Source organism: Dipodomys spectabilis, unplaced genomic scaffold, assembly GCF_019054845.1.
Source record: "Dipodomys spectabilis isolate Male_0828 unplaced genomic scaffold, ASM1905484v1 ptg000073l, whole genome shotgun sequence".
Lineage (NCBI taxonomy): Eukaryota > Metazoa > Chordata > Mammalia > Rodentia > Heteromyidae > Dipodomys > Dipodomys spectabilis.
This window is the reverse complement of record NW_024870750.1, coordinates 3,583,015-3,606,920: the sequence shown is the minus strand read 5'-3', so window position 1 is coordinate 3,606,920 and position 23,906 is coordinate 3,583,015. Positions and strand designations below refer to the sequence as shown.

General features: G+C 38.7%; 1 protein-coding gene across 1 annotated transcript in view; it reads right to left on the bottom strand.

Annotated features, from left to right (window-relative positions):
• Kiaa0586 (KIAA0586 ortholog) overlaps nt 1-23,906 on the bottom strand; it is a 108,647-nt gene that overhangs the window by 68,876 nt on the left and 15,865 nt on the right. The window contains exons 5-13 of the mRNA XM_042682533.1: nt 17,419-17,593; nt 16,055-16,276; nt 13,164-13,317; nt 10,276-10,443; nt 7,784-7,904; nt 5,596-5,728; nt 4,539-4,759; nt 3,408-3,480; nt 1,521-1,745 (exon numbers count right to left, since the gene is read on the bottom strand). Of these exons, the coding sequence (XP_042538467.1) occupies nt 1,521-1,745; nt 3,408-3,480; nt 4,539-4,759; nt 5,596-5,728; nt 7,784-7,904; nt 10,276-10,443; nt 13,164-13,317; nt 16,055-16,276; nt 17,419-17,593 (1,492 nt within the window). The remainder of the gene's footprint in view (nt 1-1,520; nt 1,746-3,407; nt 3,481-4,538; nt 4,760-5,595; nt 5,729-7,783; nt 7,905-10,275; nt 10,444-13,163; nt 13,318-16,054; nt 16,277-17,418; nt 17,594-23,906) is intronic.

The window sequence follows — 23,906 nt, the reverse complement described above, 5'->3', positions numbered from 1 at the left end:
AACTTTACAACTTTGGGGGAGGGGAGATGGTGGGAATTGGGAGAAATGAGGGAGAGAATAACACTGCTCAAAAAGAAATGTATGGGCCTCATGCCAATGGCTCATGCCTGTAATCCTAGCTACTCAGGATGCTGAGATCTGAGGATTGCCATTCAAAGCCAGCCCAGGAAGTACATAAGACTCTTATCTCCAATAAACCACTCAGAAAACCAGAAGTGGCACAGTGGCTCAAGTGGTAGAGCACCAGCCTTGAGCTGATGAGCTGAGGGACAGCATTTAGGTCCAGAGTTCAAACCTCATGACCGACAAAAAAAAAAAAAAAAAAGAAAGAAAGAAAAAGAAAAAAAGAAATGTACAGGCTGGGAATGTGGCTTAGTGGTAGAGTGCTTGCCTAGCATACATGAGGCCCTGGGTTTGATTCCTCTGTACCACATAAACAGAAAAAGCTGGAAGTGGCACTGTGGCTCAAGAGGTAGAGCACTAGTCTTGAGCAAAAGAAGCTCAGGGACAGTGCTCAGGCCCTGAGTTCAAGCTCCAGGACTGGCAAAAGAAAAAAGAAATGTACTCATTACCTTACTTATGAAACTGTAACCCCTCTATACATCACCTTTACAATAAAATTTAAGTTAAAAAAAAAAAGTTCGCCGGGCACGGGTGGCTCACGCCTGTAATCCTAGCTACTCAGGAGGCTGAGATCTGAGGATCATAGTTCAAAGCCAGCCCTGGCAGAAAGTCCGTGAAACTCTTATCTCCATTAAAAACCACTAGAAAACCGGAAGTTCCACTGTGCAGGGACAGCGCCCAAGCCCAGAGTTCAAACCCCACAACTGACCAAAAAAAAAAAAGTTCATTTTTAAGATAAAAAGATAAAAAGAATCCATGATAAACATAAAGAAAATTAACACCACCAGGTACCAGTGGTTCATAATTGTAATCCTAGCTACTCAGGAGGCTGAGATCTAAGGATCAAGGTTCAAAGCCACCAGGGGCAGGAAAGCACATGAGACTCTTATCTCCAATTAACCACCAGAAAACCAGAAGTAGTGCTGTGGCTCAAGTGGTAGAGTGCTCATCTTGAGCTGAAGAGCTCAGGGTCAGCACTTAGGTCTAGAGTTCAAGCGCCAAGACCACAAAAGAAAAACAAAAACAAAAAAAGAAAACTAACACCTAGTTACATCAATGGAAAAAAAAATATTTCTCCCAAGTATCTAATACTGTGTGTAGCACTTACTGGGGACTAAAAGTAAGTTTCTTAAATATAAGCAAATACACACAAAAATATGAAACATATTTTTCCCTAAAAAAATTTTTTTAGTTTGTAAAGAACTGCAGATTTGATCTAGTGCTATCTACATTATATACTCTAAGCCTTAAATACCAATAGTGTAAAGAGTTTACATTTGTATAGTCCCTTATATTTTCAAAACACCTTCATATTCACTTATCAGTTGTATCTGAAAGAGAAAATGACTGTTTATAATACTTAATATTTATGTCAGAAAACAAAGGTAGTATCTTACTACTTTTCTCTCTTTCAGTAAGCTTGAGGCAGGCATGTTCCTCATCGGTGGGCTTCTAAAATACTCTTCTTGTTTTTGAGAGTGCTTTCGTGGAATTACAGATTTACTAAAAGCTCTGTCTTGTATGTTCATTTTAATATCTTTGTTCACATTCTGAGTAGTTTTGATCTTTTGATTCTTCTGATCAAATCTTTTTTGTTCACAATCTTTTCTTGAGAATTCATCCTAAGGTAAACAAAAGTAAAATTATTAGCTGAGTGCCAGTGGCTCACACTTATAATCTTAACTATCCAGGAAACTGAGCTCTGGATAATCTCAGTTTAAGGAGAGCCTAGTTAGAAAGACTCCATTTACAAAATAACCAGCAAAAAAGCAGGGGAGGAGCCATGGTTCATGTGGATAGCACTATCCTACTCAATATAAGGTCCTGAGTTCAAATCCCCATACCATCAGAAAATTACTTAAGGCCTATCCAAATAATAATAGTTTCTCAGTAGAAGATATTAGAATTTATTTTTGCTGTTATATAAATATACTTTAGCATTTTAAAATGTTTTCAAAATAAAAGATATTCTTCTTTGGAAGAATAAACAAGAGTAAAAAGAAGCCAGGCAAATCTAGAACTTTTGGAAGGCTGAGGCAGGAGTTTCACAAATTTGAATCCAGCCTAGGATCTATAGAAAGACTGTCTCAAAAACACAAAAACACACAGAAACTCAAACTAAATATGACACTAAAAAGACTACTATTTTACAAAACTGGAAATTGTGGGTGAAGAACAGGAATAGGAGAGTAACTCTTCATCATGAACTTTTTATACTTAATATTTATTTAAACCAGATGAATTTAATAACTTTAGAAAACTAAAATTAGGGCTGGGAAGTTGGCTCAGTGGTAGAGTGCTTGCCTCACATGCATGAGGCCCTCGGCTCGATTCCTCAGCACCATGTAAGCAGAAAAAAGCCAGAAGTGGTGCTGTGGCTCAAGTGGTAGGGTGCTAGCCTGGAGCTGAAGAGCTGAGGGACAGCGCCCAGGCCCAGAGTTCAGGCCCCATGACTGACAGGAAAAAGAAAGAAAGAAAGAAAGAAAACAAAAATTAAAAAGGTTTAAAAAAGCAAATAACTAATAGTAAAACAATTAGCTGAAATAATTATTTGAACATACATTATACAGAATTCATCACTACAGGACATATTACTAGTTGACAGCAGAGGCTAGAGCCTGACTCACAGGTCAACTTCTGGCTCATAGGTCAGTTTCTATTCAGGTGGAATCATATCACATGGCTAATATAAATTCTTTATAAATACATATTCTCGAGTAACAGATTTAAACAATATATTCACTTGTTTACTGCTGTGGGAAGCAAACTGTCACTTCCCCTTGCCACCACTAAGAACTTCATATGACTGATCCCCTAATAAATAGCTCCCAGACTCTTGCAATGCTGAGGGGTGAAGATATACCACACCCTTCATGGATATGGGAAAGGGTGTTTTCTATCTGAAACTGTCTTCTCCACCTTAGAAATTGAATGTTTTGTTGCTGGTTGTTTTCCTAAGTAATTGTGGTGTGTTTACTTTAGCAAGCCAATGTTTCTATGTCTGCTATCTTGAAACATTTGTGAATGTCTACTTCTTTTCTAATGCTTTAATAAGTTTTCTTTCAAATTACTCATAACTTAGATACTTTCTAAAAGTCAACCAGGTTAAGAACCACAACATATGACTCTACTATTAAAGTGTTATACTCATTACTGAGTGACAGTGAAATGAATAATTATAAGTAGACAAATATAAGAAATATTTAGAGAACAAATATGAGACTTAGAAATTGAAGCCACTGTTACATTCTGAGACTTCATTTCCAGGTTTTTCCAAGACATACCTGAATTTCTGCAGAAATGGTTTTAATCCATTCATCTACTTTCTTTTTGATCCTAATTTTCTCTGACATCTCTCTACAAGAGAAAAAGGACTTTTCTTAAATTAGTCTTAATTCCCTAAGAATAGGACCTAGACAGATATATCTTATATGTTTTAAATTGACTGTGTAGGCCAATATGCTTCATCTTAAAATAAAAAACCAGTAGTAGGGCTGGGAAGGTGGCTCAGTGGTAGAGCGCTTGCCTCGCATGCATGAGGCCCTGGGTTCGATTCCTCAGCACCACAGAAGCAGGGGAAAAAAATGCCAGAAGTGGTGCTGTGGCTCAAGAGGTAGAGTGCTAGCCTTGAGCTGAAGAGCTGAGGGACAGCACCCAGGCCCAGAGTTCAAGCCCCACAACCGGACCCAAAAAAACCCAGTAGTACTAGTTTTCATCAAATATTTGAAGGAAAAATGTTTAAAAAGAACTACAGATATGTAGCAATAAGAAAAACAAAAAGGGAAGGAAAACTATCATATATATTCAATTCCCAACTATAATGGTCCACATCTTCCAAGGCAATAAAGAACTTTTTCTGAATATTAAAACATAGTAAGTGCTGGGCACCAGTGCCTATAATCCTAGCTACTCAGATGGCTGAGATCTGAGGATCAAAGACAGCGGGGCAGGAACGTCCAGGAGACTTTTATCTCCAATTAACCACCAGAAAACCAGAAGTAGTGCTGTGGCTCAAGTGGTAGACCACTAACTAGCCTTGAGTTGAAGAGCTCAGGAACAGTGCCTAGGCCCAGAGTTCAAGACTCACGACAGACACAAACAAAAAACAAAAAACACAGTAAGCACAGTGAAGTGCTCAGGAAAAAAAACTAAGGAAGTGGGGCTGGGAAGGTGGCTCAGTGGTATGCCTTGCATGCATGAGGCCCTGGGTTCAATTCCTCAGCACCACATAAGCAGAAAAAGCCAGAAATGGTGCTGTGGCTCAAGTGGTACAGCACTGCCCTTGAGCTGAAGAGCTGAGGGACAGTGCACAGGCTCAGAGTTCAGGCCCCACGGCCAACCAAAAAAAAAAACAAAAAACAAAAAACCAAACCAGCTTCATATATACCCTTGGGATACCACCAATAGTATCCTACCTATTGGTAGATAAAGAATTGATAAATGAATACATAGCAGCTCCATCCTTAGCACGAACAATAGCTTCCAGGTTTTCTTCAAGTACTTTCTTATTGTTTTGTACTCCTCTCAAAATCTGCTCAGCATCTTTCAATATAGATCTCCTTGCATTGTTCGTTTGAAGCTTAACAGAATTCTGTGGAAGATCAGCTAACTTCAATAGAATTGAAGATTCTTTTGGCTTGAAAGAAAAAAATAGTAAAAAAAAAAAAAAGTTACTATATTAAAGTCACATTGATTACTTTAAATTACGTCTATTATTATGGTTGGAGCAATAAACTATGTCAATTTAATTCTCTTTTTTTAATGCCAATATAATTCTAAGGACTAAATTTTTTATAAAACAATTGTTTTTCTCCCACTTCAAGTGTTAATATATGTGTTAAGTCAACAAAGGTGGGAAATCTACAGCAATTGCTTACAGACTGCTAGGCAGTCAACTAGCAATAAAATCTCTATTTCTGAAGAATGCTAAATAAAATAAGAGCAAGTTAGATCTAGGTAGGAGTGGTAAACATACGGACTGGATCAGCAGGAGCCATTCACAGTTCACTTTCTCCCTTGCTTCTCTCTGCTAGATTATGGAAAACCAAAGATGGCCATGTGCCTCGGTCCTAATTAAGGAGGGGTGGTAGGTAAATAGAAATCACCGGGTAAAGGGTTCTAAAATTTTTCTATAAAGGAAACAGACTTGGATAACATCTTTTTCAGATATCTGACCTGAAAACTTTTTATTCCTTCATTATTATTATTATTTTTTTTTTTTTGGGTCCGGTCGTGGGGCCTGAACTCTGGGCCTGGGCGCTGTCCCTCAGCTCTTCAGCTCAAGGCTAGTGCTCTACCACTTGAGCCACAGCGCCACTTCCGACTTTTTTCTTTTTGCTTATGTGGTGCTGAGGAATTGAACCCAGGGCCTTATGAATGCAAGACAAACACTCTACCACTGAGCCACCTTCCCAGCCCTCCTTCATTATTTTTATCATACTAATCATCAACTTTAATTCATTCTCATTATACCTGGAATTTGCCATTTGTTTCCCTCTTCTTTTGGCCAAGATTATGAAGAACATCATTATGCTTCTGCATAGTCACTTTGGCTGTTCCTAGCTCTTCACTGGAAGGAAATCTTTGAGAAGGTAGAGTTTCAATACTACAGAAAGTTAAAAGAAAAAAAATTCCAAAGTTATCGAAAACTCAAGAAACAATTTATTACATAAGTCATTGAAACATTTTTGAGTGTAATAATACTAAATGATATCCTACTAAAATTGTGTCATATAATTAATCGGTAGTGTGATAAACAGAAAAATCATAAGAGACAAATCAATTAGACCAGAAATATTTATATCCAACAGGAAAAAGCAGAAAAGGCTTTGCTTTCAAGAAGCTAACATAAAGGATCACATTCAGATTAGTAGACAAAAACTTCATACAATCTACAATGATAACAATAACAAACTCATCAAAATATACTTTAAACAAATCAAGGAGAATTTTACTTAATAAATTTACTCTGATTCTGAGTAAGAACAAGCTTTATAACCTTTGAAAACAAGACTTGCTTCATTTTTTAGGACCTTTCTCTCAACTTTGTAATCTTCAAAACGAGTAATCACTAAAAAGGATAGAAGAGGTTTAGAGTTCTCTAAAAAATCCATTTATAAGCTGGGTGCCAGGAGCTTTCTCCTCTAATGCTAGCTACTCAGGAGGCTGAAATCTCAAAGCCAGCCCAAGCAGAAAAGTCTGTGAGAGACTTATCTAAAATAAAGCACCAAAAAAGCCAAAAGTAAAGCTGTGGTTTAAGTGGTAGAGCACTAGCCTTGAGCAAAAAAGCTCAGGGACAGCTCCCAGGCCCTAAGTTTAAGTCACAGGACTGGAACAAGCATTCATGCATGCACACACAATCCCAATAGTGTTTGTTACTATTTGACCTAACTTATGTGAGTTCAGTAAGGAATTTCACAGGTTTCAAACACTGGTAGTAGTTTAACCTTTCAGCCACTTGAGTTAGTGATGCCAGTTGAGGCAAAGAAAATTGTGGCCAGTAAATTTTATAAACTGGTAAGTTACACCATGTTCCTGGGAATCCAGAAGGTCATGCACATAAACAGGGCTATGTGCATCCCCAGAGAAGTTCAAATCATTCAAATCTGCTGACTTCCAGGCTCTGTGCAAGGAGGAAATGAAGGTTAGCACAGACTTACACACTGTCCCAATACACAGCCCTGTTTTCCACCCTCTCCAAACCTACAAACCCAGAGGCAAAAGAGATTTAGTCCAAGGTAAGGAAATCTCCAATCATTAGCAGACTAAGTTACAGACTTCAGTAAACACATGTGACAACCAGGCTTTACAGAACTGGTCCAGGAAACCACTAAGCAAGCAGCAAGAAAAGTAGTAGTTCAGCAAACAACAAACTCTGATAGGTGGAAGAATTGGACTTCTAGTGTACCCTATTCATGTTGTTTAAAATGTTCAGTTTCAACAATGATACATACAAAGGAATAACAAAAGATAATCCCCCCCCAAACAAATAAAGCACAGTCAATAGAAACTGTTCTTGAGAAATCCCAAATATTAAAGACTATAAGATAGCTACTATTAAAGAAACCAGTTCAAACCAAAAAAAAAAATAAAGACATGCTAGCATCAAAAGCTCTAATTCAGGGGCTGGGAAGGTGGCTCAGTGGTAGAGCTCTTGCCTTGCATGCCTGAGGCCCTAGGTTCCATTCCTCAGCACCACATAAGCAAAAAGAAAAAAGCCAGGGCTGGGAAGTTGGCTCAGCGGTAGAGCACTTGCCTTGCATGCATGAGACCCTGGGTTCGATTCCTCAGCACCACATAAGCAAAAAGAAAATAGCCGGAAGTGGTGCTGTGGCTCAAGTGGTAGAGCGCTAGCCTTGAGCTGAAGAGCTGAGGGACAGCGCCCAGGCCCAGAGTTCAGACCCCACGACCAGACCCCCCCCCCAAAAAAAATTCTGGGCATGGAGCTAAATGCTTGTAATCCTAATTATGCAAGAAGCTTATAAGAGGATCAAGCAAACCCAAGCCAAAAAAAAAAGCAAGAAACCTTCACTTAGCAAATACAAGGTATATCACCCTCACACACACACACACACACACCAAAAAAAAGATTAAAAAAAATGAAAGAAATTTAAACAAAACTCTTTCCAGTATAGATTTCATTTTATTCACTTGTTTTTACCTGTTTCTTTTCTCAGGAGTCCATGCCAAACTTGACCCTAGTGAAGACTTTTCTGATGATTCACTTTTTCTTGTCAAAAAATCATTATTATTCAATATTTGTTCTAATAATCTTCCATGTCCTGCAATATAAAAATATAATATCGTTTCTGCTTCATTTAACATCTTACATTTTTTATACTCTGGCCTAAGTTAGCCAGTTCACCAGAGAACTGCTATGGTTTATGTTCCCCATACTTCATGTGTTAGAACTTAAGCCTCAGTCACCTGTTAACAGTATGAGAGACGGGACCTTCAGGAGGTGACAAGGTAAAGTAGTGCTGTGGCTCAAAGGTCTAAATCACTAGCCTTAAGCAGAAAAGCTCAAAGACAGTGCCTAGGCCCTGAGTTCAAGCCCCATGACTGACAAAAAAAAAAAAAAAAAGGTGACAAGGTAATTAGGATAATCTATGGACTAATCTAGCTATGGACTAATAGGTTATCAAAGGAATGATCTGGTTATAAAACCAAGCTGTTTCTGGCTGGCTTACTTTCTCCCCATGCCATGACCCAGTAGGAAGGGGGCTGGATTCCATTCCCATGCTATTGTACTTCCAGAAGCATTTCATTATAAAGTATGCAACTCATAGGATTCAATTATAGCATCTGAAAACAGATTCAGACAAAACTGTAGACTATATACTCACCACAAAAAATCTTAGAATTTTTATCTCATAAAACTATATTTGTAAAAAATTTGAATTATATGGGCATAAAGTCTACATTTATCTCCATCATAAACATAAATCTCATGAACACAAAGATCAGCAAAGTGGACTATTTTTAGGTTGGTGAAAAGGATACAGCTGAGCATCAATGGTTGTAATCCTAGCTTCTCAGGAAGCTGAGATCTGGAGGATCACAGTTTGTGGTTAGCTCTGGCAGAAAAACTTGTGAGGCCCCTTCACAACCAAGAGCTGGGTGCAGTAGCATGCACCTGACATTCCAGCTACAATGGGAAGCCTAAAATAAAAGGACTGAAGCCCAGGCATTCACCCAGGCAGGAAGCAAGAGCCTATTTCAAATACAATGACTGTAACAGAACACCTGACTCCCCAAACCTCCAAATTCAAACTCCAGTTCTGCAAGGAAAAAAAAAAGATGTATATGTTTCTTCACAACAACAATTAGACCTTCCCATAAGTCTTGTTTTTAATATGCCTACAAAACAATTGTTTCTGGTGGCTTTCTTTTTTTGTTTTATCTAAGACTGGGACTTGAATTCCTGATTTGATGCTTTCACTCACTGGCTGACCCTCTACCACCTCACTCTAACCCCTGATTTTGTTTTTTATTAAAGACTATCTTCTAACGTCTTGAAGCTTACCTAAGGTAACACTTGAATGTGTTCAAATGATTCTAAGAATAAAGGCCTACAGCTTAATACTTTCACATGCTCTTATTAGAAGGGCTACATTTAAAGCTTTGTGGCTTATTATTATTTTATCTATTCATTTATTTAAAGTCAGAAACACCTCTTAATCTTCACCATGATAGTCATCATTATATTAATCTACATTGCTTATGTATGACCTTTAACAATAAAACTATTTTTTACAAATGGGGTGATATGTACATTTCTTTCCTTTTGCTTAGTATCAGCCGTTCCCTTTCTCATTCTCTCCCTCTCATCGCTGCCCTTGAGTTGCTTAATTTACTTTCATCAATGTCCAGTGCAGCTGATGGCCCCTTCTGCTGTATATTTTCACCCACTTTCCACTGATTCTGTGTAGCACATTATTATTTCAAGCCAGTTATAAAAGTTCTTGTTCTCTATTTAAAAATTACATATATTAGCACTTTCTCCAGATGAACATGGTGATGTGATTATTGAAATTCACACCTACAATCAATATAAAGAAACATGTTCTAAAGCGATCTGTCTTATCTTCAGCAAAACACTATTTCATTAATATCAAAATGTGCTCATTAAAGGTATAAGTAACAACCTGTAGGAGATAGAATAATTATAAATGTACATCTTCAACTCCTATAAAGAAACTCGATTTAACTGCTAAGTACCTTTTTTAAAAATATATATAGAAAGTAAGCTAGGTGCTAGTGGCCCAGACCTATAATCTAAGTCTCTCATGAGGCTGTATCAGAAGGACCTAAGTTCGAGGCTAGCCCAAGCTCTGTCTCGAAAATAACTACCAAAAGCAGGGAAAATGGCTCAAAAGGTAGAATATCAGCTGAGCAAGGAAGCCAAGCAAGTGTAAGGCTCTGAGTTCAAATACTAGCACTGCCAGTGTGTGTGTGTGTGCGTGCGTGCGTGCGTGCGTGCGTGCGTGAGTGTGTGTGTGTGTGTGTGTGTGTGTGTGTTAGAGATTCCAATTTTGTTACTACTTGGCACATAAAAAATTCTAAATCATGAGTGAGAAAAACTTCAGGATAACGTCCCTAATCTGAATGGCTACAGTAAAAGTTGGGTGCTAATCATACTTGGTTTCTTACCTCTATAACCTGACATTGCCATATTTTCTTTTTCTTCCATAGGATTTTCTTTCTTGGATATCTCCTCATCCCTTGACACAGGTATAGGAGCAAACTTGCGCGGTGCTGGTGTTTCTAAAGGAGATTTCTGTTCCTCAAAGCTCTTATCTTCAACTTCCTTTAAAGGTACTTTAATAGAAAATAACAAGGATGATGGAAAATTAAATATGGCCAATTTAGTTTATTTGCATGTACAGAAGTAGAACAATTAAACCTGTTGAAATTGTTTTACAAAGGAAGAGAGGAATATGGAGAGTACAAGAGAAGCTACAACAAACATATGCTAATAAAAAGAATATATTTAAATTATTTCTTTAAGCTTTAAATTATAACATATAATTCTTTTATCTTTAAAATTAAAACCAGCCAGGCTCTGTTGGTTCACATCTGTAATCTTAGCACTTGTGAGGTTGAGACACAGAGGAATGAAGCTCAAGGCCAGCCTGGGTAGAAAAGTCCTAGAGACTCCATCTTCAAAATAACCAGTAAAAAGCCAGGCCCAATTCGATCTGAGATATGACAAATTATACAGGATTGTAGATATTCACACACAATAAGACCAGATACTCTTAGGAGAGAAACACAAAGGTGCAATGCCTAAGTTTATATTTATATAAAATAATATACATACTGAAATGAATTCCAAGATATGGAAACAAGAGATGTCTGCTTTTTTGTTTTTAGTTTTTGATGATTCTATCTACTTTACCTTATATATGGTGTATTCACATGTATATCTTCTGGAGTGTAGGGAGAGTGCACAGAACTTGAGAGGGAAAAGGCAGCAAAGTGCAGCAGTGGAGCTAACTCGACATTAATGAAAGTGAACTATACAACTCATGGGTAGAGACAGGAGGGAGGGACTGGGAGAAAATGAGGGAACAGAAGACACTGTACCAAAGGAAATGTACTTATTACTTGACTCATGTAATTTCTCTGTATATCATCTCACTAATAATAAAGTAAATTAATTTTTTTAAAAAGCCAGGCTAGAAGAATGGGTCAATGAACAGAACACCTGAGAAACAAAAAAAGCTGAGCAAAAACACAAGGTCTGAGTTCAAACACCAGCATCACAATAATAATAATAATAATAATAATCAAATACGTAGAAATAACTTCATCATTACTAGAAATAAGAAAGAAGACTATAAATACTTTACACTTCAAGTCAGATACAAGAAGAAGTGTAATACTTAATTCTGTTAGTTAGACATTTTTGATGGCAATGAAAACTGATAAACCATCTGGAAATATTTATTAATCATTCTTGAGAATTACACTAAGTAATGTAAGAGAAAAAATGTTAAAGATACTGATTTTTTTTATGATATTATTAAGAAAGAAAAAACCCTAAAACTGCCCAAGAAGAAACTGTTTAAGAAAATTATGGAATAATTATTCAACACATCACTCTTTTAGTGATTAATAGTTAAAATTATAGGATAGGGGTGCAGCTCAGTGGTAGATTACTTGGCTAGCATGCACAAGTTCCCAGGGTCAACTTCTAGCACCAAAAACAAATTTACTGTTAAAAAGATAACTACAGACAACATAGGAAATACTTTGAAATACTAATAAAGTACAAAGCTGTATTTATAAATCTATAAAATATGTACTCAAGAAAAGCAAAAACAAGTAGAAGTTAATTTGTTGATCTTTTTTTCTTTTTTTTTTTAAGTTTGAGAATGTGAACTCATGGCCTTGAGCTTGATAATCAGGCACTCTACCACTGGGACAATTCCTCCGAGCCCTTTCTGCCTTCATGATATTTTTTTTGCCAGTCCTGGGGTTTGAATTCAGGGCCTGGGCACTGTCTCTGAGCTTCTTTTGCTCAAGGCTAGCACTCTACCACTTGAGCCACAGTGCCACTTCTGGCCTTTTATGTGGTACTGAGAAATTGAACCTAGAGCTTCATGCATGCTAGGCAAGCACTCTACCATTAAGCTACATTCCCAGACCAAACCTTCATGATTAAAAAAAAAAACTCTCACTTTGTGACCTACATGCCTGGACCATGATATTTCTGTTTTCGACTCCTATGTAACAGGGATGACAGGTGCACAGAACTGCACCCAGTATTTCATTAGATGAGAAAGGGTCTTGTGAATTTTTTTTTTGGGGGGTCCGGTCGTGGGGCCTGAACTCTGGGTCTGGGCGCTGTCCCTCAGCTCTTCAGCTTAAGGCTAGCACTCTACCACTTGAGCCACAGTGCCACTTCTGGTTTTTTTCTTTTTGCTTATGTAGTGCTGAGGAATCGAACCCAGGGCCTCAGGCATGCAAGGCAAGCGCTACCACTGAGCCACCTTCCCCGCCCCGGTCTTGTGAATTTTTGACCTACTTGGTCTCAAACCTTAATTCTCCCAATTTCAGTCTCCCAATTAGCTAGGATTAAAGTGTAAGCCCACTATACCCTACTAATCTGTTGAATTTTTAAAATACTTAGTTTTTTTTACATTTGTTAAGTAATACAAATGAAGAAATTAATTCAGTATACAAATACCTAAAAGACATGTTCCCCTTTAAAACTCAAGTTGGCCTTTTCTTTCCTTTCTGCTCCATCATACCCTCCCCACAACAGGCTGATACTTCTAAAATCATGAGCCAAAATAAACTCATCCTCCTTTAAAATAAATAAATAAATAAGCTAAGAATTGGAGGTTCATGCTTATAATCCTAGCTATTAATTAGAACAATAAATTTGGATGTGATCCATAGTCTGAACAAGTCTCAAACAACCTGAAAAAAGATTTGCTTTTATAAAATAAAGACATGTATAAGTAAATGTTCATATTTATAGCATGAAGGACATTCCTAGCTATTACTCAAGACGAAGTAAATATTTCTACCTTGTTTAGAAGCAAAGGTCTTATGTGAAGATAGACTGCTGCTGCTAACATGAGAGTGTTCTGGAATGTCGGAACGCATTTCCATTGCTCTGGAGAGGGGCAGGCTAGCAGGCTGAAAATTATTGGTCTTCAGTGCAGCACTAATAAGTTGAGTCTAGAAGAAATAAAATTATTTTGTTAATTTCAAATACTGTTTGAGTCAGATGATAAAATCTATTGAGATTAGCAGACTTGAAAATATATTTAATAAACAATAAGAATCTATTCTTACATAGCAACCATCACTGTAGGTGTAGCAGAGATGCCATTAGAAGGATGTGTTTAGATCACAGTTCCAGGCCAGCTAGGGGAAAGAGGTAGCTAAACCCCATCTCAACAATGACAACACTAAAGCTTGGTATGATGGTGCACACCCTCAGGTATGTGGGAAGCATAAAGGAGAATTTTGGTCAAGGCCAGTTAAAGAAAAAAATGACTCAGAAAAATAAAAAGAGCTAGGAGGGTGTCTCAAATGGTACACTGCCTGCTGAGCAGGTGCAAGCCCCTGAGTTCAAACCCCAGTACTGCAAAACAAAAAAAAAGAACAGGAAGAGCATCTAAAAATATCAATAGTTCTGTTAATATCCCTCTATATAAGTTGAATGTTTAAGATTTAACATTAACTAAGATGCCTGTATTACCAGAACTAGCAATATAAACAAATCACTGCTATAAAAATGGTATGGACAAATCAGGAGTGAAGTCTCACACCTACAATCTTATATAATTGGGAGGCTGAGATTGAGAGAATCAAGTTTGAAGCCAGCCTGAATGAGAAATTGAGTAACCCCATCTCAAACAATAAAATGCTGAGCTGGTGTTATGTACCTATAATTCTAGCTACATTGAAGTATAAGTAAGAAGACTGGCTGATCTAGGCAAAAAGGAAGACCCTATGGGGGGGGGGAATCTTTCTGAAGCAAGGCCTTGCATAAACAGTGATCAAGAGAGCACTGTGCTTGCTCTAGGAAAGGAATGTCATCTAAAGACTTGATTTCTGCCTTTCAGTAACTCTAAAGCTTAGTCAGTATTGTCATGGAAGACAATATTCACTGCTTCTATTCTCAGGATGGTCAAGCTGGGTGTCAGTGGCTCATGTAATCCTAGATGCTGAGATCTGAAGATCACGGTTCAAAGCCAGCTTGTGAGATGTGAGACTTTTATCTCCAATTAACCACCAGAAAACTGGAAATGGTGCCGTGGCTCAAGTGGTAGAGTTGCTAGCCTTGAGCTAGTGCTGGGTCAGCACTCAGACTCAGAGTTTAAGCCCCACAACCCCTCCGCCCCCACCCCCCACACACAAAGTAGCTCAAGTCTTCTGAGTGCCAGATGTGGAATAGTTTCCCCATTGTTCTTGCACAGATATTGAAGGAAAAAATATATAGGAGTATTTTATGTATTTTTCATAGTTTTGGTTAGCACTTTCATAAATAGTACTGCCTGCTCAAGAAGACCATAGGATATTTATCATTTATTTAGTTTATAAAATGTTGATAGATAATATACTCAAGCTCAGAACATCATACCTTTTAAGTATAGATAAAGGCTGTTGATTCTAAGATTTTTGATCAATACCATCAAAAAACCTTTTCAGTTGACATGCTGTAAATTTTATTGACTATGCCCATCAGTGGCAGTCCCTGCCTAAGAAGAGTTGCATTCCTATTTCTGTGAGAGAAGAGTGTATAAAGCAACGTGAAACATTTGCCCTCATTTTGTTTTAAATTATAAACTAATGTCCTCAGATTTTCTTTCTCTCAAAATTAAAACTTTTTGTTGTTGTTTTGGATTTAATAAAGTATTGCTAGCTGAAGCCAGTCTGACATGGGAAGAGATGTCAGACTGATGAGAGGTGTGCAGCCTGATTAAAACCAAACCCTGAACCCTTTTAAGAAACAATAAAACATTTTACATGCTCTTTAAAAACAAAAGTAAAATAAGATAAAATGTTGTCAAGGTTGCAATTGCTTATTTTGGAATTCTGATTGCTGAACACAGCTTCAAAAAGGAAATTTCTGAGCTGAGCACTGGTGGCTTATACCTATAATCCCAGCTACTCAGGAGGCTGAGATCTGAGAATCACAGTTCAAAGTCAGCCTGGGCAGGAAGGTCTCTGAGACTCTAATCTCCAATAAACCACCAAAAAACAGGAAGTAAAACTATGGCTCAAAGTTGTAGAGGGCTAGCCTTAGCAGAAGAGCTGAGGGACAGCGCCCAAGCCCTGAGTTCAAGTCCCACAACTGACAAAAAAGAAAATTTCTGAAGCACAAAAGGCTAAGATCATGGATCAAGTGGTAGACCTGCCCAGCAAGTGCAAAGCTAAAATCAAACCGCAGTTAAGTAAAAAACAAAGAAACTCAAGTGATGTGAACAAAAATACTGAAAAAGGACAGAAAAGATCTCTTAGGAGAGGTCTCACAGAACTAGTGATATTTGAACTAGACTATGCAGTCTTCATATAGAAGAACAGTCTTCATATGATGAACAAGGAAATCATAATTTAAGGAATTAAGCTGCCGGACGGCAGTGGCTCACACCTGTAATCCTAGCTACTCAAGAGGCTGAGATCTGAGGATCATGGTTCAAAGCCAGCCTGGGCAGGAAAGTCTGTGAAACTCTTATCTCCAATAAACCACTAGAAAACCAGAAGTGGTGCTGTAGCTCAAGTGGTAGAGTGCTCACCTTGAGCTGAAGAGCTGAGAGACAGCGCTCAGGCCCAGAGTTCAAGCCCCACAACCAAAAAAAAAAAAAAGAAAAAAATTAAGCTGATAGAATCTATAAATCATTGTAATAAATACTGAATATTAACCTAGAGGCACATCATGGAATGCATACCTGCTTTATATATTTACCTGAATATCTATTTGTTGTTGCTGTAGTTTTTCAAGTTGCTTAAAGTGCTGCTCCATTAGCATACTTATTTGTTTTTCATGATCATGACAGTGTAGTTTGTTTTGATTATTCTGAATGCTTGTTTGCTGCTCCGTAACCCATTGCAAGTTTTTATCAGTCTCTTGTAATTTATTAAGTAATTCTGTAACAGAATTAACTTTGGCTTCCAAATCACTATGTACCTTAAACAATAAAAGTATCACCATGATATTTATAGAAAAATACAGAAATTATAGTCAATTACTAGAAAGGTTATTTATAGCAATTAATATTAAGAAACTAATTAAAAATTTTGTCCACTAAATCTCTGATGATCTGGTGACTTTGCTTTTAGAGTCATAGAAGTAAAAAGCAGGTTTTAGGCCTATGTTTCTTTCATAAAAAAAATAAACATACCACTTGGCATTGGTGGCTTACACCTGTAATCCTAACAACTCAGGAGGCTGAGATCTGAGAATTACAGTTCTAAGCCAGCTCGAGTAGGAAAGTTTGTGAAACTCTTACCTCTAAATACCAAAAAGCTAGAAACAGCATTGTAGTTCAAAGTGGAAGCACACTAGCTTTGAGCACAAAATTGTGCTCAGCAACAGCACCCAGCCCTTGCCCCAGGACCAGCACTAGATAGATAGATTAGATAGATAGATAGATAGATAGATAGATAGATAGATAGATAGATAGATAGATAGATAGATAGGCAGACAGACAGACAGACAGACAGACAGACAGACAGACCAAATTTGCCACACAAAATTTTACAATGCCAAGATAAGGACACTTACATGGACAAAGAAAAGGAAAAAGTAAAACAATGTAGCTTTTGATTTTCCCCACTGTAAGACAAGTTAACTCAGCAGCTGTAAATTTTAATGTTTGCTCTGTCACCTGTTGGCTCTAAAATCTGTGTCTTCTCCAACCTACTTCTGTTTCTTTTTATCTCTATTCCTTCTGTCTAGTATTCATAGTAGTTCTCAAATAAGGATGAATGGACTCAGGATGTGGCTCAGTGGTGAAGAACTTGTCTAGCATGACAAGGGCCCTGTTTTCAATTCTTGAAAAAAGGATCAATGAACTACTGAAGCTGTCCAGAACCCAGGGGTTTTCTTGGATGTGGGCTTTCAGTGCTACAAGTTGTTGTAGATTCACTAGTGCCATCACAACAGTGGAGGTAATTTTCCTAAGTCCTGAGAAGTAACACACAACAACCAATATAAAAATTTTTTCACACTGTAACTAGAATGTTCTCAGTCTATACCTGGGCACAGTCATTCACAGTATCAGTTCGTCGCTGACATGTCATCAGGTGTTTCTGAGGAGAGAGACATACCTTTATCAGTGGAGCTGCTGTTGCAATGGCTGCTGCAGTGGCTGCAGCCACAGTCGTAGCTGAATCAATTCCACTGGGCGAAGTTCTAGCCTCCTGGGTAACAGCATCCTTTTCAGCACCTGCATTTTCTAAAAGGTGTACTTTTACTTCCTTAGAAACAGGCATGCTTTGAACTCTACAAATAAATAGAAATATATTTAGTAAGCTAAATTGAACCATTTCAAGAAATGTGTACAAATGCTCATCTACTATTAACTCAAGTTACTTAGTTAACAAATTAGTAAGACACAAGTACTTAAGAACTAAAGAAATAAGATGATAATTCTTTGAAGGCAGAGATGCTACCTTGAAAAATAAGATATAAAAAAGGCATGTCAGCCAGGCACTGGTGCCTCACACCTGTAATCTAGCTACTCAGGAGGCTGAGATCTGAGGATCATGGTTCAAAGCCAGCCCAGGCAGGAAAGTCTATGAGAATTATCTCCAATAAACCACCAGAAAACCAGAAGTGGTGCTGTGGCTAAAGTGGTAGAGTGCTAGCCTTGACCTGAAGAGCTGAGGGACAGTGCCCAGGCCCAGAGTTCAAGCCCCACAACTGACCAAAAAAAAAAAAAAAGGCATGGCCACAGATACAAAGACACATAAATCAAACTGCTCAAATTTATTTTCTTTCTTTTTAGTTGGCTGTGGGCTTGAACTCAGGATCTGTGGCACTGTCCCTGAGCTCTTCTGCTCAAGGTTAGCACTCTACGACCTTGAGCCACAGCACCACTTCCAGTTTTCTGGTGATTAATTGGAGATAAGAGTCTCACAGACTTTCCTTCTGGCTGGCACTGAATTGAGTAGCTAGGATTATAGGTGTGAGTCACCAGTGCCTGACTAAGATGTTCAAATTTAAAATGAGCAAGTTCTAAGAATTCAAATACCAAATTTTACTCCCAAAGGTGATTGCTCTTTGTGTTAAATCACTGATAATTTTATCCTCTGAATACTTATAGGAGAATTATAAAATTAGTGGGTAGGAGTATTGTTCAACGGTAGAATACATGCTTAGCATGCATTAAAACATTCCAATCTATACTCTGCACGTGCAAAAAAAGGATAACATTAACAATGAAATTTTGACTACCATTTTTCCAGCATTATAGAAGTACAATCGTTTTTTGTTTGTTTGTTTTTTGGTTTTTTGTTTGTTTTTTTGGGTCTGGTTGTGGTGCCTGAACTCTGGGCCTGGGTGCTGTCCCTCAGCTCTTCAGCTCAAGGCTAGCGCTCTACCACTTAAGCCACAGTGCCACTTCCGGATTTTTTCTTTTTGCTTATGTGGTGCTGAGGAATCGAACCCAGGGCCTCATGCATGCAAGGCAAGCGCTCTACCACTGAGACACCTTCCCAGCCCTAGAAGTACAATTGTATATGTATAATATCACAATCATGTTTTAATATATACATAACACTGTGAAACAACAATCACAATCAAGCAAATTAACATACCCATCATCTTCGTTATTTGTGTGATGGATGGGAACATTTATCATCTTCCCTCAGCAATTAACTACAGTCACTATGCTCTACTACAGAGCTCTAGAACTTACTCATCCTAACTGAAGTTCTACCCTTTGGTCAATATCTCCCTATTCTTCACTGTACCCATGGAACCATCAATCTTGTCTCTTTCTGTTAATTCAGCTCTTTCAGAATACACATATAAATGAAATTATGTGGTTAACTGTCATTCTATAATTTGCTTAATGCAAAGTCCCCAAAAGAAACTATTACAAGGGGGGCTGGGAAGGTGGCTCAGTGGTAGAGCGCTTGCCTTGCATGCATGAGGCCCTGGGTTCGATTCCCCAGCACCACATAAGCAAAAAGAAAAAAAGCCAGAAGTGGTGCTGTGGCTCAAGTGGTAGAGCGCTAGCCTTGAGCTGAAGAGCTGGAAGACAGCGCCCAGGCCCAGAGTTCAGGCCCCACGACCGGACCCCCAAAAAAACAAAAAACGAAACTATTAGAAGTATAATGTTGGAATCTAGCTCATTTAGAATTCATTAATAAATGCCATCCAATTCATTTAAATGGGTGCCAAACATACCATTAAAAATCTTTGAAAAGATGGGCATGAATGGCTCATGACTGTAATCCTAGCTATTCAGGAGGCTGAGATCTGATGATAGCAGTTCAAAGCCAACCAGGACAGGAAAGGCCATGAGCCTCTTACTCTCCAATTAACCACCGGAAAATGAAGTAGTGCTATGGCTCAAAGTGGTAGATTTCTAGCCTCGAGCAAAAGAGTTCTGGTAGAGTGCTTGCTTTGCATGCACGAGGCCCTGGGTTCGATTCCTTAGCACCACATAAGCAGAAGAAAAACAAGCCAGAAGTGGCACCATGGCTCAAGTGGTAGAGCGTTAGCCTTGAGCTGAAGAGCTGAGGGACAGTGCCCAGGCCCAGAGTTCAGGTCCCACAACAGACAAAAAAAAAAAAGAAAGAAAAAGTTCTCAGGGATAGCACCTAGGCCCCTAGTTCAAGCCCCACAACTGACAAAAAAAAAAAAAAAAAAACAAAAAACCTTGACTAAAAATGAGCCTATCTAAGCAGTGTTGGTTTACACCTGTAATCCTAGCTATTCAAGAGGTTGTGATCTGGAGAATTATGGTTTAACACTAGCTGATGGAGAAAAGTCCATGAGATTCCAAGATAATGAGCAAAAAGCCAGGCTAAAGTTGTGGCTCAAATGGTAGAGGGCCAGCCATAAACAAGCAAGCTGAGTAGACATCAGGACCTAAGCTAAAAGCACCAGTATCAGCAAATAAGTTGAGGAATGAGTCTAGTAAACAGGAACATATTTGCAAGAAGGCATTTAGCTAAATATTTAAAATAACAACAACAACAACAAACAACCACTGGCCAATCTTGTTCAATATTCGGTCAATGCAACGAAACTAGAGAATTTCTAGGTAAGCCTAGGTGAAACAAGTGGTAGTGGAAATACATTCTATCTTCATCTGCTGAATTCCTTCCTTTGATATTTGTGTGTGTGTGCATGCACATGCACATGTGTACTCTGAACTCAGGGTCTCAGTTCTTCATGCTCTGACTCACAGCTTATTTACCACCACAGCTGACTTTCTAACCACTTGAGCCACACCTCCAGTCTGGTTAACTGAAGATGGAGTCTCAAAGACTTTTCTGCCTAGGCTGCCTTTGAACCTTGATCCTCTAGGTCTCAGCTTCATAAGTAGCTAGGATCATAGGCATGAGACACTAGCGCCCAGCCCCTTTCCTTGATTTTTTTTTTTTTTTTTGCCTGTCATGGGGCCTGAACTCTGGGTCTGGGCGCTGTCCCTCAGCTCTTCAGCTCAAGGCTAGCACTCTACCACTGGAGCCACAGCGCCACTTCTGGCTTTTTCTGTTTATGTGGTGCTGAGGAATCGAACCCAGGGCCTCATGCTTGCAAGTCATGCACTCTACCGCTGAGCTACCTTCCCAGCCCCCTTTCCTTGATTTTTAAAGGAACTTGGAACTCTTAACTTACCCCTTTGTTGATAGTTCCCCATTCTTGCTAACAGCATCATTTTTCTCTGTGAGTCTCAAAATACTGAAGTTGTCTTGACTTGCCTACTTCCCTTTTCACATCTAATTGAGTCATCAAGTTTTGTCAATTATTTCATCACAATTGCATGAGGCGTGTCATAGACTAGGGAGGTGGGAATCAGCTCATCCATCCCAATTCCCTAATTTCACATGAGGACACAGTGATCTTCAGAGTTAGTTAGATTTACTTGATCAGTCACAGATTTAGGAAGTGGCACAGTTAGAGCCTAGTCCCCACTAGAACTTTCTCAGATTAGCACTTCTCACTTCTTACCTTTTCCTCTCTACTATAAAACTGCACCACTGCATATTGTGTTCTTCCAGTTTTTACTTCCATAAAATCATCTCAGATATATGTTCCACCATTTACAAATCTATTTTTACGGAAACAATAGGTTTAATTTCTTTTTTTGGCTTTTTCTATACTCCATAATACTCTGGCCCTGTACTACTTTCACGTACAGACCTCCTCCTTCCTCAAACTGTCAGGAGACACACTTTTTCTCACTAAACACCAGAACAACACTGCATACACAGCTGACTTCAAGCTTTTTCTCTTTCCTTGAAACCATCTTCTACTCAACCACCACTACTTCTCTAAGTTGCAATATAAACCTTTATTCAATAAGCTTGTCTTCTAGGATCCACTATCCTGGTTGCTGCATGTTAGTGGCTCATGCCTGGAATCCTAGCTACTCAAGAGGCTGAGATCTGAGGATTGTGGTTTAAAGCCAGCTCAAGTAGAAAAGTCTGTGAAACTCTTATCTCCAATTAGCCACCAAAATGCAGGAAAGAGTGATACAGGGCTAGTCTTGAGCAGAACAGCTTGGGGACAGTGCCTAGGCCCTGAGTTTAAGCCCCAGGACACTCTCTCTCTCTCTCTCTCTCACACACACACACACACACACAACAACAACAACAACAACAACATTTTCTGTTGATCTCTTGCTCTGTTTTGTCTTTTTGCACTCACTGCCTATATATACATGTGATGCTGGATAATTAGCTATCCCCCCCATTTAAAAATTTGAATGGGGGCTGGGAAGGTGGCTCAGTGGTAGAACGCTTGCATTGCAAGCATGAGGCCCTGGGCTTGATTCCTCAGCACCACATAAGCAAAAAGAAAAAAGCTGGAAGTGGTGCTGTGGCTCAAGCGGTAGAGTGCTAGCCTTGAGCTGAAGAGCTGAGCACTCAGCACCCAGGCCCAGAGTTCAGGCCCCACTACCAGACCCCTCCCCCCAAGAAAAATAAATAAAATAAAAATTTGAAGAAGGAGCTATACTACAACGGGAAAAAAATTAGAATCACTGCAGATCTCTCCACACAAACAATGAATGCAAGAAAAGCCTGGGAAAGCACCATACGAGCCCTGAGAGCCAATAACTGCCAACCCAGACTGATATACCCGGCAAAGCTAGCATTCACATTCGATGGAGAACTGAAAACTTTTAATAGCAAAGAAAAACTAAATGAATACATAAACATTAAGCCAGCATTACAAAGAATTCTAAGAGGGGGGACACAACCTGAAGAAAGCAACCAGGAACTGGGACCTGCCCCAAACAGGCATTACTCAAAGTCTAACTGAGCAAGCACAGGAGGAAAGGAAAGAAGAAAAACTTAGGAAAACGGAATGGCAGGGACAACAATGCATCTCTCTATACTTTCTCTTAATATAAATGGGCTGAATTCGCCAATTAAAAGAAAACGAACCGAGGACTGGATCAGAAAACAAGACCCATCCATCTGTTGCCTTCAGGAGACCCACCTCTCAGCCAAACATACAAACAAACTCAGAGTGAAGGGGTGGAAAAGGATCTACCAATCAAATTCCCCCAATAAGAAAGCAGGTGTAGCTATCCTGATATCTGACAAAATAAACTTTTCATTAAAATCAGTACAGAAAGACAAGGACGGACACTACATATTAATAAAGGGAACAATCCAAGAGGAGGATATAACCATCATCAACTTATATGCCCCAAATATCGGTGCACCCAGATATGTTAAACAAATGCTCTCAAACTTACAGAATAAAATAGATCCCAATACGATAATACTAGGAGACTTTAACACGCCACTCTCACCAAAGGACAGGTCTACCAACCAGAGGATTGGCAAAGAAGCTACCGAATTAAGTGAGGCCATACTTCAAGCGGAATTAACTGACATCTACCGAGTATTTCACCCTAAAACAACACAGTACACATTCTTCTCAGCAGCTCATGGAACTTTCTCCAAAATAGACCATATCATAGTTCATTCAAGGAACTTAAGCAAATACAAAGGGATCGACATAATCCCCTGTATCCTATCTGACCACAGTGGAATCAAGCTAGCTCTCAATAACAAAGCATACCGCAGAAATTTCTCTAATACATGGAAATTGAACAGCACACTCCTTAACAAGGCCTGGGTAACAGAAGAGATCAGAGAAGAAATAAAGCATTTCCTAGAACTCAATGAAAATGAAAACACCTCACAAAGAAACTTGTGGGACACAGCAAAAGCAGTCCTGAGGGGCAAATTTATTGCCCTCAGTGCCCACATCAAGAGAATGGAGACAGACCAAGTAAATAATCTCATGTTGCAACTAAAACAGCTAGAAAAACAAGAAAAAATGGGACCTAAAGCTACTAGACGAAGCCAGATAACCAAATTGAGAGCAGAGATTAACCAATTAGAAAATCAGAAAACCATAACCAAAATAAACCAAACAAAAAGCTGGTTCTTTGAAAAAATAAACAAAATTGATGGCCCGTTGGCAAGATTAATTAAAAAAAGAAGAGAGGAAACCCATATTAATAGGATTAGGGATGCCACGGGAAACATCACAACACGTACCCAAGATATCCAAACAATTCTAACAGACTACTTTCAAAAGCTATACTCTCTAAAGGAAG